General features: G+C 49.3%; 6 protein-coding genes across 6 annotated transcripts; 2 read left to right on the top strand and 4 right to left on the bottom strand.

The window, feature by feature from the left end:
- Nucleotides 1-522: 522 nt before the first annotated feature.
- On the bottom strand, nucleotides 523-2,855 carry N7503_005749 (protein phosphatase 2A structural subunit TPD3; the record flags this gene model as incomplete). The annotated part of the gene is made up of 9 exons (XM_057065296.1): nucleotides 523-861; nucleotides 911-1,248; nucleotides 1,302-1,402; nucleotides 1,459-1,603; nucleotides 1,658-1,772; nucleotides 1,834-2,325; nucleotides 2,381-2,532; nucleotides 2,594-2,699; nucleotides 2,793-2,855. 9 exons carry the CDS (start codon nucleotides 2,853-2,855, stop codon nucleotides 523-525), a joined length of 1,851 nt encoding a protein of 616 aa, XP_056923039.1.
- An 841-nt stretch (nucleotides 2,856-3,696) lies between these two features.
- On the top strand, nucleotides 3,697-5,953 carry N7503_005748 (phenylalanine--tRNA ligase subunit beta; the record flags this gene model as incomplete). The annotated part of the gene is made up of 9 exons (XM_057065295.1): nucleotides 3,697-3,749; nucleotides 3,817-3,857; nucleotides 3,915-3,934; nucleotides 3,990-4,066; nucleotides 4,120-4,249; nucleotides 4,305-4,571; nucleotides 4,631-4,872; nucleotides 4,924-5,732; nucleotides 5,790-5,953. The coding sequence occupies 9 exons, from the start codon at nucleotides 3,697-3,699 to the stop codon at nucleotides 5,951-5,953; spliced, it is 1,803 nt and encodes a 600-aa protein (XP_056923038.1).
- Nucleotides 5,954-6,921: 968 nt separating this feature from the next.
- On the bottom strand, nucleotides 6,922-8,058 carry N7503_005747 (40S ribosomal protein uS3; the record flags this gene model as incomplete). Its single annotated transcript, XM_057065294.1, has 3 exons — nucleotides 6,922-7,248; nucleotides 7,419-7,732; nucleotides 7,905-8,058. The coding sequence occupies 3 exons, from the start codon at nucleotides 8,056-8,058 to the stop codon at nucleotides 6,922-6,924; spliced, it is 795 nt and encodes a 264-aa protein (XP_056923037.1).
- Nucleotides 8,059-8,515: 457 nt separating this feature from the next.
- Nucleotides 8,516-10,901, bottom strand: N7503_005746 (phosphatidylinositol-3-phosphatase YMR1; the record flags this gene model as incomplete). The annotated part of the gene is made up of 3 exons (XM_057065293.1): nucleotides 8,516-10,279; nucleotides 10,330-10,812; nucleotides 10,878-10,901. 3 exons carry the CDS (start codon nucleotides 10,899-10,901, stop codon nucleotides 8,516-8,518), a joined length of 2,271 nt encoding a protein of 756 aa, XP_056923036.1.
- A 530-nt stretch (nucleotides 10,902-11,431) lies between these two features.
- Nucleotides 11,432-12,713, bottom strand: N7503_005745 (N-terminal C2 domain-containing protein; the record flags this gene model as incomplete). The annotated part of the gene is made up of 5 exons (XM_057065292.1): nucleotides 11,432-12,002; nucleotides 12,053-12,468; nucleotides 12,522-12,545; nucleotides 12,601-12,617; nucleotides 12,701-12,713. The coding sequence occupies 5 exons, from the start codon at nucleotides 12,711-12,713 to the stop codon at nucleotides 11,432-11,434; spliced, it is 1,041 nt and encodes a 346-aa protein (XP_056923035.1).
- A 372-nt stretch (nucleotides 12,714-13,085) lies between these two features.
- Nucleotides 13,086-13,493, top strand: N7503_005744 (uncharacterized protein; the record flags this gene model as incomplete). The annotated part of the gene is made up of 1 exon (XM_057065291.1): nucleotides 13,086-13,493. The coding sequence occupies one exon, from the start codon at nucleotides 13,086-13,088 to the stop codon at nucleotides 13,491-13,493; it is 408 nt and encodes a 135-aa protein (XP_056923034.1).
- Between the last annotated feature and the right edge of the window lie 646 nt (nucleotides 13,494-14,139).

Raw genomic sequence — 14,139 nt, 5'->3', positions numbered from 1 at the left:
ATGATGTGATTTGACTCGTCCGTCACTCTAGCTTACTGGACCACATAGTCAACGCCTAGGACCAGAATTGATATGTATATTCCTGGTGAATCGGATTACATGTAAAGAGGCTTAGTAGATATTTTTATTGCCGCATGAAAGGAGAGGTGCGAAGATCTTTGAGCCGTCCTAGTCCTGGAGGCAATTAGCAGCAGAGTGAGTCGGTAGCTAGTTTCTAGACCAAGTGCTAGCCTCTAATGGATAATAGGGTCGGATCAGCCGAGCAAAAATTAATACTGTCGTCGTTGCTTTTATGACTACCTCGGACCGGCATAGACCGTTATGTATGGATCAAAAAAACCTCTACATTAAAAAGAAAAACGCCATCAAGACATATCATCCCACAAAGCTGGCTATTCTCTAAGCTGACAGGATGTCCATGCCCAGGAACCACAATGGTCTTTGCGTTATTTCTTTGCGCACTGGGAGTTCTCGCAAGAGAGTAAATTTGCATGGGAAGCCACAATTTCCCTGTTATGTCCCTCAAGGGGAGGTCTGCATGGCCTCCTCCGGGTCAGCACCCGCGGTGGTGGCGAAGTATCGGACATCAACATCGTCATCCTCCTGGAGCTTCTCCAAACTGGGCATAACCTTTTGCTGAATGAGCTCTTGGCTGTGGGGTGAAGGAGTGACGGTCTCTCCCGACTTCTCTACCTCAACCAGGGTTTTGTCAGCTGGAAGGCGGCGCAAGGTATCAATAAGAACGGCGTAAGATTTGGCAACGTTGAAACGGATGTTAGGGATCTCATCCGCCACCAGTCGGTCAAGAATGGGGAGAATGGATTCTTCGATGATATCAAGGGTGACAACTGGGGCAAGAGTCTGTATAAATTAGCACGAGTGGCAATCGGGTGAAGAATGTGGAACTCACAGAAATAGCAAAGCATGTTGTCATCCGGTAAAGGTAGTTGGGGTGCTGTCCCATGGCGACCACCTTGGGAATAATAGACTCCTTAGACCACTCTACACCAAAGACCTCTGTAAGTTTCTTCAGGTTTTGAGTGGCAGCCTCTCGGATCGAGAAGACTGTGTCGCCTAGCCAGCCCATGCACAGATCGCTCAACTGCTCATCAAAGAATTTAACTCCCAATTGGCTCGCCAGAAGGGGAATGTATTCAATGATGGCAAGACGCACGCGCCATTGCTTATCCTCAGCCAGCTGAACAATAGCGGGGAGCAGAGATTGAGAGAGTAGATCAATGCCAATAACTAAAACAATGTTAGATCAAGCTTCGAAAGTGACATTAGAATATTAGTATTACCTTTGTTAACTTGCTCAAGCTTGGAGATGATGTGAAGGCGAACATCAGGGAAGTCATCCTTGAGCATTGAAAGGAACATGGGTAGAAGATGGGCAATGGTTCTAAGGGACAGATGAGTAAGTGATGGCCATTTGAAATGGGGCGTATTGAAACATACTCTTCCTTTCCAAGAATGGGCGCAAGACCGCTGATTTGAGTTCCGAGAGAAGCCCGAACATGCTGAGATTGATCGGAAACAAGATCCTCTACGCTGGTCATGATCTCGTTGAGCAGGGTGTCGCGGTCAATCAAGCTGCAGAAGCCTAACCAAAATGTCAATAGCTGTCACGAGGCAAAGAAAGGTTCTGACAACATACCAGGAATCTGGCCAGCGACCGCCGTACGGACCTCGGCCTCAGTATCCTTCAGAAGCTTCACGAATGCGGGCACCATATCGCGTGTGATAACTTCTTCGTGCACTGCTTTAGCGATCTGGTAAAACATTAGTACCGAATGCAAGAAACTCCAACATGTCCGTATGTGGGGCGCCAACCTTCTCATATCTATCGGCGACCATGTACCGGACCCTCCAACTCTTATCCTCAAACAAATTCCGCAGCGAAGTCAGCAGCACGCCGTGGCTGGGCTGCTGTTCCTTGGGAATTTCCTCCGCGATGGCGATGAGAATGTCGACAGTCAGCAAGCGAACGCTGTCCTGGTCATCGCTTGCGAGATATTGGAAGAGGGGTATCATTTCATCGATAACGACGGGGGTTTGCATCTCCTTGACGAACTTGGCCAAGTTGTTCGCCGCTTGCCGCCGCACCATGGGGGTCTCATCGTGTACGAGAGCACCGAAGTGCTGTCTAAGGCTCTGCTGCGTTGTTGCGGTAGCTTTCTTGTATGGTGTGCAGTACAGGCCAGTTGCTGAGACCTTGGAGGTGAACCAGTCGGCTTTGGAGAGATGGAGAACCAAGGGGACAAAGTGTTCTTCAACTTGGCTCTCAGACAACTGCTCACAAACCTTGTTGAGAGACTCGACAGCCTGCATTATCAATCAGCAACATGTTCACCAAGCCCCTAAATTTATCTCCACCAACCTTTTCCCGAACCAAAGGCTCCTCAATCGCCGCCAGGTTCTCCAACGGAGACAGGAGCACGTGCGCGTGTTCCGGCCCTCCGACGTACTCTGTGAAGTTGCCTAGCTCTTCGCTGAGTGCGGTCAAAACCTCGTCTTCATCCTCCACGGAGTCTAGAGATGATCTCTGTTAGGCGCATGCAAGATGGGCAGGGGTCGGTAGATGGGAACGAACCGTCCAGGAATGGAATGAGCTCCTCTCGGGTTCTTTCGGGGCCGAGAGCAAGAGCAATGGTAGATAGACGGTGGATAGCATTGAGGCGGAGGAGGACATCATCGTGCTAGGAGATTGAGATGTGAGCTTTGACACATTCAGACTCACCCCTCCACCGGCGGAGGGAGGGGGGAAAGCATAGAGATCATCCTTGAGATACCTTCAGCTCATCAATGAGCACCGCGATAGGGTAAAGCTCATCGTTCTCGTTTTGGCCCTCCATCACGGATATCGGTGTAGATTGTGTATTAGGTGGCGTGTCGGGGAGTCGGGGCGGGAGGTCCCAGTCCTGAGAGCAGGGTTGATATCGGGGGCGGGTTGGTTCGACCCAGCGAAGTAGAAATTAATGGTGATCAAAGGAAGGATGACGGCATGAACTCAAGACACTGAGGAGTCCAAAGGCAGGTTAGTTTTGACGCGGGGTGGATCGAAAATAGGAAGGGGAGAGTGGTAGTTGGAGAGAGAGCGGCCGGAGCGAGGTTTCGTGGGGTTTTGGGCCGCAGACCACTAATTTGGATGGAGTGAAGCAGCAATAAGCAGGGAAAATGCGGGAGATGAGGACACACCAGACAATTGAGATGTGATGTATAGTCTATCACCCAAACCTAGTTTGTAATGCGTTGGAAATCTTGGAAAAGCCTTGGGTATTTTTTCGTTGAATGTTTTCCACCGATTTGATTCCCTCTGAGCTTTCAGCGATCAAACACTGCGGCTGGGTGTAAATTACATACCATATGGCACGGGCCAGTTTGTGCCGTGAACCCACACTATGAGGTCAGATTTCATGGAAATGTGACAATACCATACAGCATGTCACAAAAGAGGGGGGACATAATGTGGCGGTGGTGGCTTGCGCGTAGAATTTCTGTTTCGGAGTCATTATCATATCTCTCTCCTCGCTAAGTGTTCCCTTTGGTGACTCGGAATTGGTACGTTACTCCCGAATTTACAGGTGAACGGGTAATACTGTTTCCTCTGAATATTCCATATACCTTTCTCCGCTAACATAAAAGTTTTCTCGCTGCCAGATTTTGTGTCGCATCGCATAGCGAACTTCCCCCGCCATGCCCACTATCTCGGTCGACAAGGCCGCTCTCTTCAAGGAGTTGGGCCGGGAGTATGTCATTCTTTCAAAAAACTTGTTTTCTTTGAATTGTTTAAACTGATTCTGTGCAACTCTATAGATATACCACAGAGGAATTCGATGAGTTGTGCTTCGAGTTTGGTGAGTCAGTCCCATCGATAAACTCTTGCGGGGCATTGCGCTGACCAGTTCTTTTAGGTATCGAACTTGACGAAGACGTATGATCCTCTCCGATATCACTTGAATGGGGAATATGCGACTGAGAAACTACAGACCACCAATTCCGACCGACCCATCGTCAACGGCGTGCAGGAGCCCCCGCAGCTTAAGATTGAAATCCCCGCCAACCGGTATGTTCGGTCCTACAAGAACACAATGAAGAGAAGACTAAGACATATTAAAGATATGATTTGCTGTGCTTCGAGGGCATCCAATTGATGCTCAATATCTTCTTGGGCCGGAAACCCTTGCCCGAGTATAAGTTGGTTCCGCCCCCGAACGGCCAGCTCCAGGAGATTATCGTCAAGGAAGAGGTAGGTACTCTTGGTGATGCTCTCTAGTGATTTACCTACTAATTTGCCGTAATAGACCACTCAAATTCGCCCCTACGTCTCCGGTGCTATCCTACGAAATGTCAAGTTCGACACGGCTCGCTACGAGTCCTTCATCGCTCTCCAGGACAAGCTTCACCAGAACTTGGCCCGTCAACGAACCCTCGTTTCAATCGGTACCCATGATTTGGATACCGTTCAAGGGCCTTTCACTTACGAGGCTCTCCCTCCCAAGGACATCAAGTTCACCCCGTTGAACCAGACCCAGGAGATGAATGGCGAGGAAATGATGAATTTCTACGAGGTATGACAGGTTTTCAAACTTTTGGTATTCCCCAGATGCTCATTCATGCTGCGCAACAGAAACACCAACAGTTGGGTAAATTCCTGCACATTATCCGCGATTCCCCTGTGTACCCCGTCATCTACGATTCGAAGCGGACTGTCTGCTCCTTGCCCCCCATTATTAACGGCGACCACTCCAAAATTTCCGTGAACACCACCAATGTTTTCATTGAGATCACTGCGCTTGACCGAACAAAGCTCGAGATCGTGAACCGTATGATGGTCACCATGTTCTCTCAATACACTTCGGAGCCATTCACGTAAGTGGAATCCCATAGGGACCCATGGATATACACTGATGTGATGTACAGTATCGAGCCCATCAAGATTGTCTCCGAGCACAACAACGAGACTCGCATCACCCCCGACCTTTCTCCCCGCACCGCCGAGGCCGAGGTCTCTTACATCAACCAATGCTGTGGCCTGAACCTCACTGCGGAGGACATCAGCACCCGACTGTCCAAGATGGCCTTCCGGGCCAAGCCTTCTGCCACCAAGCCAGACATCGTCGAGGTCGAGATTCCCCCGACCCGTGCCGATGTCCTTCACCAGTGCGACATTATGGAAGATGTCGCCATCGCTTACGGCTTCAACAACCTCCCCCGCTCGTTCCCCAGCAAATCTGGCACCGTGGCCCAGCCACTCCCCGTCAACAAGCTGACCGATATCATCCGTATGGAGGCCGCCATGGCCGGTTGGTCTGAGGTTCTCCCTCTGATCCTGTGCTCGCACGATGAGAACTTTGCCTGGTTGAACCGCAAAGACGATGGCACCACCGCCGTCAAGCTGGCCAACCCCAAGACTCTGGAGTTCCAGATTGTCCGCACCAGTCTGCTTCCTGGTCTCCTCAAGACCATCCGAGAGAACAAGGGCCACAGTGTGCCCATGAAGGTCTTCGAGGTCAGCGATGTCGCCTTCAAGGACCTGACTCTGGAGCGCAAGAGTCGCAACGAGCGCCACTTTGCCGCTGCTTGGTACGGAAAGACCAGTGGATTCGAGATTGTGCACGGTCTCTTGGATCGTGTGATGGCCATGATGCGCAGCGCCTTCATCATCGGCGAGGAGGGTCTCGATAACGCTGCTTCTGGTGCTGCGCAGTACTGGATCAAGGAGCTGGATGGTAAGTTGTTAATGCACCAAGCACCCATTAATAAAATGCTAACGTACTCTTGTACAGACCCCACCTACTTCGCCGGCCATGCCGCAACCATCCACGCCCGTATTGGTGACAAGGAACACGTCATTGGTACCTTTGGTATCCTTCATCCTACCGTGCTGGAGAAGTACGAGCTTAAGTACCCCGTCAGCACCCTGGAGATCAACATCGAGCCTTTCCTTTAGGTTAAATATAGCTATATCCTGTGAAGACTGACGCAGCTGATGACATGATGAGGAGTGCTCTTATTTTTGATACGCCCTGTTTCGATTAGAGCTACAGAGATGCCAAAATAAAATCAATATGCTTCAATGTTAACTCAGTCCTTGCTTTGAGCAGTGGAGGGCAATTTCGTAGATGTTGGAAGTTCAGCCTATTTTGCACGTTATATTCCGTCTTAGAAATACAATCCATAGATGCTACTCGAGAAGCCTTGAAATATTCCAACGCCAATAGCATTTGAAATCTTTAATCATGCGCATGCAACCTTGAATCTACGTAATGTATGGACCCACTTCTTTTGACAAGTACCCCACGTGGAATTCAAGCTTTGATCTGATGTAAAGATAAAGTCACAGAGAAGTGCTATAAGATTTTCCAAGATTAGCTACTAGACAACAACACTTTGTTTCATAATCTCAGATTCATGCATTTGTGGTCAGCTATTAAGACGACGAACGAAAATATCTGAAAATTTTTAGTGTGCTGTGTGGATACCTAGATGTGGATCATGACAGAGTATTGGATTCTATGAAAAATCTTAACAACAGTACTATACTGATAGTAACTTCTAATTGTTGAACAGAAAAGTGGATAGTGTACCAAGAACTGGATCATCTCAATTGCTCCCTTGCCCGATATTGTGATAGAATTTCTATGCATGAAAATGCGTGAGAACCTCGGCATAATGATTGTTGATGATCATGAATCCGCAGGAAGCTGATTTGCCCTATGCCGCGAAACAATTTCTCGTAGCAGATACGTGGATTTATATACTATGTAGCAGCAAACGACTATTACGCCAATGGAATATGCTCAGTGCAAAAAATCTTGAATCTTCATGTAATTTTGATTGCGTGAGGTAGAGAGTATGAGGTTAGTTTAGGAGAGGAAGAAAGAAAAGGAATAGCCAGGATTAATGAGAAAAAAACATTTACTCCTGGGCGTAAGCCTCAGCACCACCCTCTGCCTCGGCAGCCTGCTGCTCGGCCAGACGCTGCTGCTCAGCGAGCTGCTGGGCGGCAACAGCCTTGGCACCGTAGTCCTGGCTCATGGGCTGGAGGACGGGCTGCTCCTCCTTGGGCTCGATGATAGTGACCGAGTCGGGGAGGGTCTTCTGGGGGCCGGACTTGCCCTCGGGGTCGGAGCCGCGCATGATCTTGACCTTGATACCAAGGACACCCTGGCGGAGGAGGACGTGGCGGGTGGCGGAGTCGATGAACTCCTTGGCGGGCTGACCGGAGTGGATCATGAAACCATCCTGTTGGTGTATGTTAGAAAAATATTCCCAGACAACTGTGAGATCTGAGGAGCGCATATGGGAAAACCACCACGCATTGGGCCTGGACGCGATCTGATCGGTCGAAAGGCCAAATCCCAACACGCAGCTTTTACCACCCATATATCTTCTCATGATCGGTGTAAACGTACAGTGAACTTCATGGACTTGGCACGGGCAGCACGGAGCTTTCCGGAAACAACAACCTCACAACCCTTGGCACCGCTCTCCATGATGAAGCGGAGGACACCGTAACAGGCACGACGGACGGCAAGACCGTTCAGGAGCTTGTAGCGGAGGGACTCGCACTGAGCGACAGCGGAGAGACCACGGTTCTGGACCTTGGCGGCATAGAGGGAAACGGAGTTCTCGGGGAACTTGAAACGCTTCTGGATGAGGGAGGTGAGCTCGCGGATGCGGCGACCCTGCTCACCGAGAACCTCCTGGGTGTGGGTGGCACGGACAACTGTAGGAAGCACCATCCGTTAGCATTGAAACCCAATTTTCACTGAATATGTCCCCCAAATGGTGATCTTTAAATTTTTCAATGTCGGCAATTCCAGATATTCCTTGCTCTTGCAGATCTCAAATTCCACCCAATATCCATCAACAAAAGGAAAATCGAAGGGCGAACGTACTGATGTCGGTGACGGTGGGAGTAACACGGACTTCGACACCGGAGTATCCCTCCTCAGCCAACTCGCGCTGGAAGAACTCGTTCAGCTCGGCGTAGAAGACACCGTCAGCGACGAACTTCCGGCGCTTGGAAATAGCTCCCTGGACAGCGGCCATTTTTGCGTTCCTGGTTGGTGGAATTGGGGGTGTCGACGAGGGGGAGGGCGTGGTCGAGGTCGAGAGGTTGGTCGCTCGGTTGCGAGTTTGATTTAGTGGGGATTTTTGGGCGTAGGGCTTCCATTGCCCGTTTAGGCTAGGGCTCAACCCTCGCTTACATTAAAGCACAGATCAGGTCTAGTGTTGACACCTGAGCCATCGGGTGTCCAGTGATTTACAAATTTAGGCATCAAGGCATTCATGACGTTATCGGGTTGGAAGTATGGAAATGTTTCATGTGCTCAATTCTTCAGTTCCCATAGAATCGGAAGAAATTAACCTCCATCTGGGCCCAGGCCCTTGAGAATGTGAATTTTGAAGAGATGTCCATATGTCTTGCTTCTTATTCTCAAATGATTCATAGGCGATCTGTGATCGGAAGATACATCAGATCCTAGATGTCCACCCACTGCCTCTCTTATTGCATCTCCACCTCCACCTCTTTCAGGCTTTCTTCTCCTTTGGGTTCGGATTGATGGTTTTTAAGGATCGAAAGATTAGATATTCCTGACGTGACTGCAGCCAGTCCTGACGCTGCAACGTTGGAAACATTGGTGCTAGAAGCTTCGGTTGTCACGGTGTCCTGTGCGGTCTCAATGCCAGTTACGATGGGCGTCCTAACCGCACCGGGGCTATCATAGCCAGTTGCCGGCGATGCATCAGAAGGTCTGGGTCCATTCATTTCTTCATCTGCTCGACCAAATGACTCGGCCCACCAGCGTGTATCTTTTGGGCGAGGGAAGAGCAGTCGTTCTTGTCCACGCTTGTGGTCATCAACTTCTGGATCGTATAGTGGGTTCATGAATTGCTCCCGTCGGGCCAAGAACCAATCCCACACACTGCGAGTGCGCTCTTTTGCTTTCGTTTCCACTCGTTCTTTCTCGTTGTTGAACAAAAATGTTCCAAACTGACAAGAGTAGAGATGGTATAGCAGACGGCGGAGGAAGCGCTCGTTAAATTCGAAGCGAGTTGGATATTGGTGCAGTAGCTGATATGTCGCATCCAAGAATTGGTGGAAAACAGGGCTAGTTTCTTTCACTTTGGTAACTTCTTTCTCGGCCACAATTGAGCGAGGAGCTGAACTGGGACTGGGTTTCTTTGTTGGTGTGTCGGAGTCATAACTCAGCATCTCTCCATCGGACTCTTGCAACGAGTCACGACTGTTGTTATCTCGGCCAAAGAAGCCCTTGGCGCTACGGAACGCATTCTCAAGGGCCTGCCCTGCGCCGCTGCTTTCAAATCCACGATTGTTGTCACCGCCGATTCTCTCATTTTCAATTTGGAACCATTTTTCACTGTTCAGGTGACCGGACCGGTGCCGGAACATATGACCAAAGGAAAGCCAATCTTTCTCTACCAAAACCATAAAGCCTTCCAATGTACGGAAGTATGGATCGAGACATACCTGGCTAAGGGCACTAAGTTGGCTTGTTCTGTCCCATCCATCGGAGCAGTGAATCAACACATGAGAATGTTGTAGTCCAACTTGACCGGTAATCACCTTAGCCCCTTCTAAAATGCCTGCAATATGCTTCAGCCACCCGCTTCGCGCCAGTTGGTCCCGGTTGGGACCAAGGGGAGTGACATCAGTCTCTTTCAAGGCATCAACGACCTTGTTCAAAGAATCGCGCATGACATGGATATTGTCAATGCCCAGGTATACCTTAGTGGCAAACTTGTAGTTGTCCATATTTTCGGACCCCATACCAACAGCTTGCATTGCATAGGCATTCACAGTGGGACGTGCATCAACGATGAGATTTTGCTGTTGGGCACCATATATCATGCGCTCATCTTCAGAGTTTCCACGAGCAGCGGCAAGCATATCGTCCTTGACATCCTCGGCATTTGACATGTCAGGGCCTGCCTCGTTCCACTCCGAACTGCCATGGCTGGAGTCTGATTGCTCGTTCTCTAGAGTAGGGTGAGAAAAGCTGGCCAATGGTCGTTCCGATCGCGAAGTTGAGAAGATAGTGGCAAGTAATTTCTCATCCTGAATACTGCGGTTCTGGCGCACACCAACAAGGGGCTGCGAGCTTCGAGTAATGGTGCAATTGTTTACGGGATGAAAGTATGTAAGTGCAGGGATTCTCGCCCTGGAACGGTATCGGCCTGCGTAATTGATCGTATTGTCGGAGATAGAAGAGGGTACGGCAATCAGAGCAGGGTATGTTGGAGAGAACTTAGAACGCGTTAGCAAGAATAGCAGATCACCGCAAGCGAAGCACATACACTGTAATCAGTATTGATGTCTGAGATACGCCAGCCAGAGCTTTCTTTTAAGACACCCTGGCGCATCCACTCCTTACGAGGGTTGTATATTTCCCAACCATTAAACTCCTTCTCGGCGAGCAGTGGCTGGTAGGTAAAAGCATAGAGCTTGTCCAGCCGACCAGACTTGCAAGTCCATTGTTTGATACTTTCAAACACCTCACGCGCTTTATGCTCGTTGGCGAAATAAAAACAGACAAACGTGAAATCACGGCAGCGAAGACGGATAGAGGATAGTTGGCGGGAGGCCGCGGGAGCCAGTCGCAAGGTGCCGAAAGCAATTATAGGGTAGGTGATCCAGAGCTCTTTCGGTCTGATAGTCAAACCCTTGGCCTGGTCCTCGCTGGAGAGGGGAGGGAAATGGGAGAAGATAAGGTGGTGAGGGGTTAGGTGGAGGGTTCCGTCAACTTGTTCGCCGCGGCGAGCCAAGGTTACATTATCAACCTGCGAGATAAACAGCAGTTAGTTAGGTTTTGAGAAAGCAAAGACTTTATCAATCTGGAGCTGACCTTAGCAACCTGTGTTTTGTCCATGCCGGGAAACTTGAATCACTATACGCGCATGATCTTCATAATGGAGGGGGTCAACAGCTCAAGAAATGAGTACGAGGCGCTGGTGGTGGGGACGAAGATGCTAAGGCCACGAATAAATCTTTTTCGGATTGAAAGAGCCGTTACTAAGGACCAAAAATAAGTCGGGCAGGGACAGCCGGTGGTTGGGAAGGAAGAGTTATACGTTAAGGTCAGGCTTCGGGTCCCCGATACCCGGTGGGGCTGAATTCTCCGTGGCTGGATTCCGGGGGCGTTTGCTACATTATGGCTCCGCTAGCCGATACATTTCTGTTCATGTGGTTTCTTGCATTATACTCCATAAGCCAGCTGGTGGATTATTTAAAATACCTGAGAAGCTATGCTCAATCAACAACATGTCAGTATTTATTCTTTTTTATTTTGAAGGATCTTATTGCTCACGAGGGTGGTATAAGTACAAAAATATACCCAAGCTTAGATATGACGTTTGGGGTCTATCCTGATTAATTCGAATCATTCAAGCTTCCATAGATCTATTCTTTAGATGAGAATTCCCAACTTCGTAGATCCTCTCGAACATCAAACTCGGAGCATTCGTGCTCGGCATTCCGGCTTTTCCAGCTTCTGCCTTTCCCATCATAGAGATTGTGCTCCAAATCCCTGCCTTTTTGGGAAGTCCCAAGGGTAGAAAGAGAGTCTGGGGTCTTCCCACTACTGTGTGAGTGAATGCTGATAGAGCTCTTGGGCCGCCGTTCGAAGCTAGGGGAGAGTCTTTTTCCTGAGCGAGTTTGGCGCTCGGCTGCTTCTACGTTGAGAAAGGTGCTCGAGTGGCTATCTCCTGGCTCGGCTGTATTATGGGCATCGTTGTTCCAGCAGGAGCTTCCGGCAAACAGCTCCTCGATTAGCTTGTCAGCTGGCAAGTCGCAAGGTCGAGACATCCAAGACGCTGCCAGGGTTCGTCGGTACATGTCCTGCATATCTGCCGCTTCGTTGGTTTTGGTGCTGATCGATGGTAGGTGGCCTGATTCGTCTGCATCTCCGGGCTCTGCGGCATGCACTATCCTTGCAATGCCTCCAAATACTGTGGCCGATTTCAAAGGTGGCCTGATTATGATTAGTTGTTGAATAGGGATAGCCCATGTGGGAAGACATACGTTGTGAAATTACGATCTCCCTCGACCTGGTGCATAGCAATACCAATCTTGACAGTGCTGTTGACTTTACTGTCAAACATTAGGTATCTTCTAACCACACCTTCATCATCGTCAACCTTGTCCACGTATTCCGAAAGGTTGAGTTTGATTTTGCCGAGTACATTCTTGTCATTGGTAGGCGATGAGTGAAACTCTTGAATGACTTCGAAGTTAATATCGCACTCCTGCAGCATGGAATTCCTGTCGATAGTGATCCTCACAAGAGAGGTCTTCTCGTAGTTCCAAGATGCACGGTGATCCGCAAGAGGTGCCTTCTCAGTGTGGCCCTGGCTTTCTGATGCACCAGATGAGGATGGAAGACGCCATTTTACCCACGCGGTGCCATTTCCTAATGGAACATTGTTGATGTCAATGATCTAGTACTGATTTAGTATGAAGATGCGCCAAGAACGGGGTGAATGAAATATACCCTTAAAACAAGCTCAAACCGGGGCTAAGGGTATATGTTAGTCTGCACTTGCATTCCATCTGAAGCTTCTCAGACTTACCCTTCTGGTCTTCGGGACTAAATTCCACAACATGGTTAGAAGGTCACTACATGGTACAGTAGACGAAGGAAAAAACCGGGAATCCAAGGGGAAAACGCACCGAAGGCCTGCATGGTGGCTCAATGTATGCAAGCAAGCCCAATGCACCCTATTGGTAAGACGGTGTTCCAGTTGGGATTTCGTTGCTTGACCTTGAGCGACAAAGGCAGAGCAGCGTCCACTGAGGACCTGCCTTAGATGATTGACTTAGTATTAAGCGGAAAATTCAATGGAACCAATGATTTTGCGCATCTGAAAGTACATGGAGATCTGATCCCCCGCATACGTCGTGAATAAAGGCGGTGAGGCGCATTTATAGCAGAATCTCCAGAGCCGCGGAAGCTCGGCGCTCTGCTTCTACTTCCCACCCTTCCTACCCCAAAGCAAGAAGCTGCACTGAATTTCCTCTAGCCACGCTCCATATCTGAATTTATCAGCTTGCAAATATGCTTGAAACAGAAGCTTCTCTTCTTTCTCCCCCGTCCGAGTCTGCCTCCGCTGTTCCGCTTGATTCGTCCCTACGCACCACTCCAATTCACCCCGATCTTCCTGAAATTCAAGTACCAGGAGAACCACTTCCAGTGTATCGCTATCACCCAATCACATGCCAGCCAATTGTTGAGCAAGATGTGCAGGCCGAGCTTGACCAGTTGCGCCAAGATTTCCCAACGCGCGAGACAGCTTTAAGGGCGCAAGAACAGGCCGCAAAGGAAGTGAAAAGGAAAATCGAGGAAGCCGAGAAGAAGAGGGAACAGGTTCAACGAGCAATGGACAAGAAAATTAAGGAACGAGATACCGAGCTGAAAGTTGTTTCCAAATACCACCATGTGAAGGCTTCCGACATCCCAGCTTGAGGCACCCGAGACGATACTTTATCATATACATTTCTCAACAATCGGAACACTCCATATGGGTAGTGAGCCAGGAGCTAAAACCAATTCCGGTCAACAGCCCACGGAATCTCACTATGAAAGCCTCGGGTCTGTTATTAACAGGCCATATGCGCTTGCGCTTATTGAGATCGACATTCGACTCATATCCCGGCCCTGAGATCCCACACACCCAACCCCAAAGACCATTTTGCTTCAGTCTGGAATACCCCTTCGCTTCGCAAAAGGCCCTGGCATCTTCCTTGAAAAGGACAAGTCAACAATGGCCAACAATTTGTCTCATGGGTTGTGCGGCATCTGGAGTATGCATTCCAGCAACGACTCTCCAATCATTCGCATGCCATTATCATGCGCATTAATGATACTACATGGTGCATCAGTAGTTCGCCGCTCTCTCCATATTTGTCTACCCCGTGATATTAACGGCATGTTTTTCGAATCCACGATTCATCCCAAAAAAGGGATCGCAAGGCAGACGGTGGAGGAATGCCAAATAATAACGAGAATCGATTGCTACATGTACAGAATTTCTTGCTAGATGTACGCTCTGGCTTCGAGTTCAATACTCATCCGATTTTCTCCTCTCAATTTCCTTCTCCATCATATAGTG

This window comes from Penicillium pulvis (genome assembly GCF_028828015.1).
Source record: "Penicillium pulvis strain IBT 33274 chromosome Unknown contig_23_segment0_segment0, whole genome shotgun sequence".
NCBI classification, from domain to species: domain Eukaryota; kingdom Fungi; phylum Ascomycota; class Eurotiomycetes; order Eurotiales; family Aspergillaceae; genus Penicillium; species Penicillium pulvis.
Note: the sequence above shows the minus strand (reverse complement) of the source record. Positions and strands in the feature narration are given on the sequence as shown.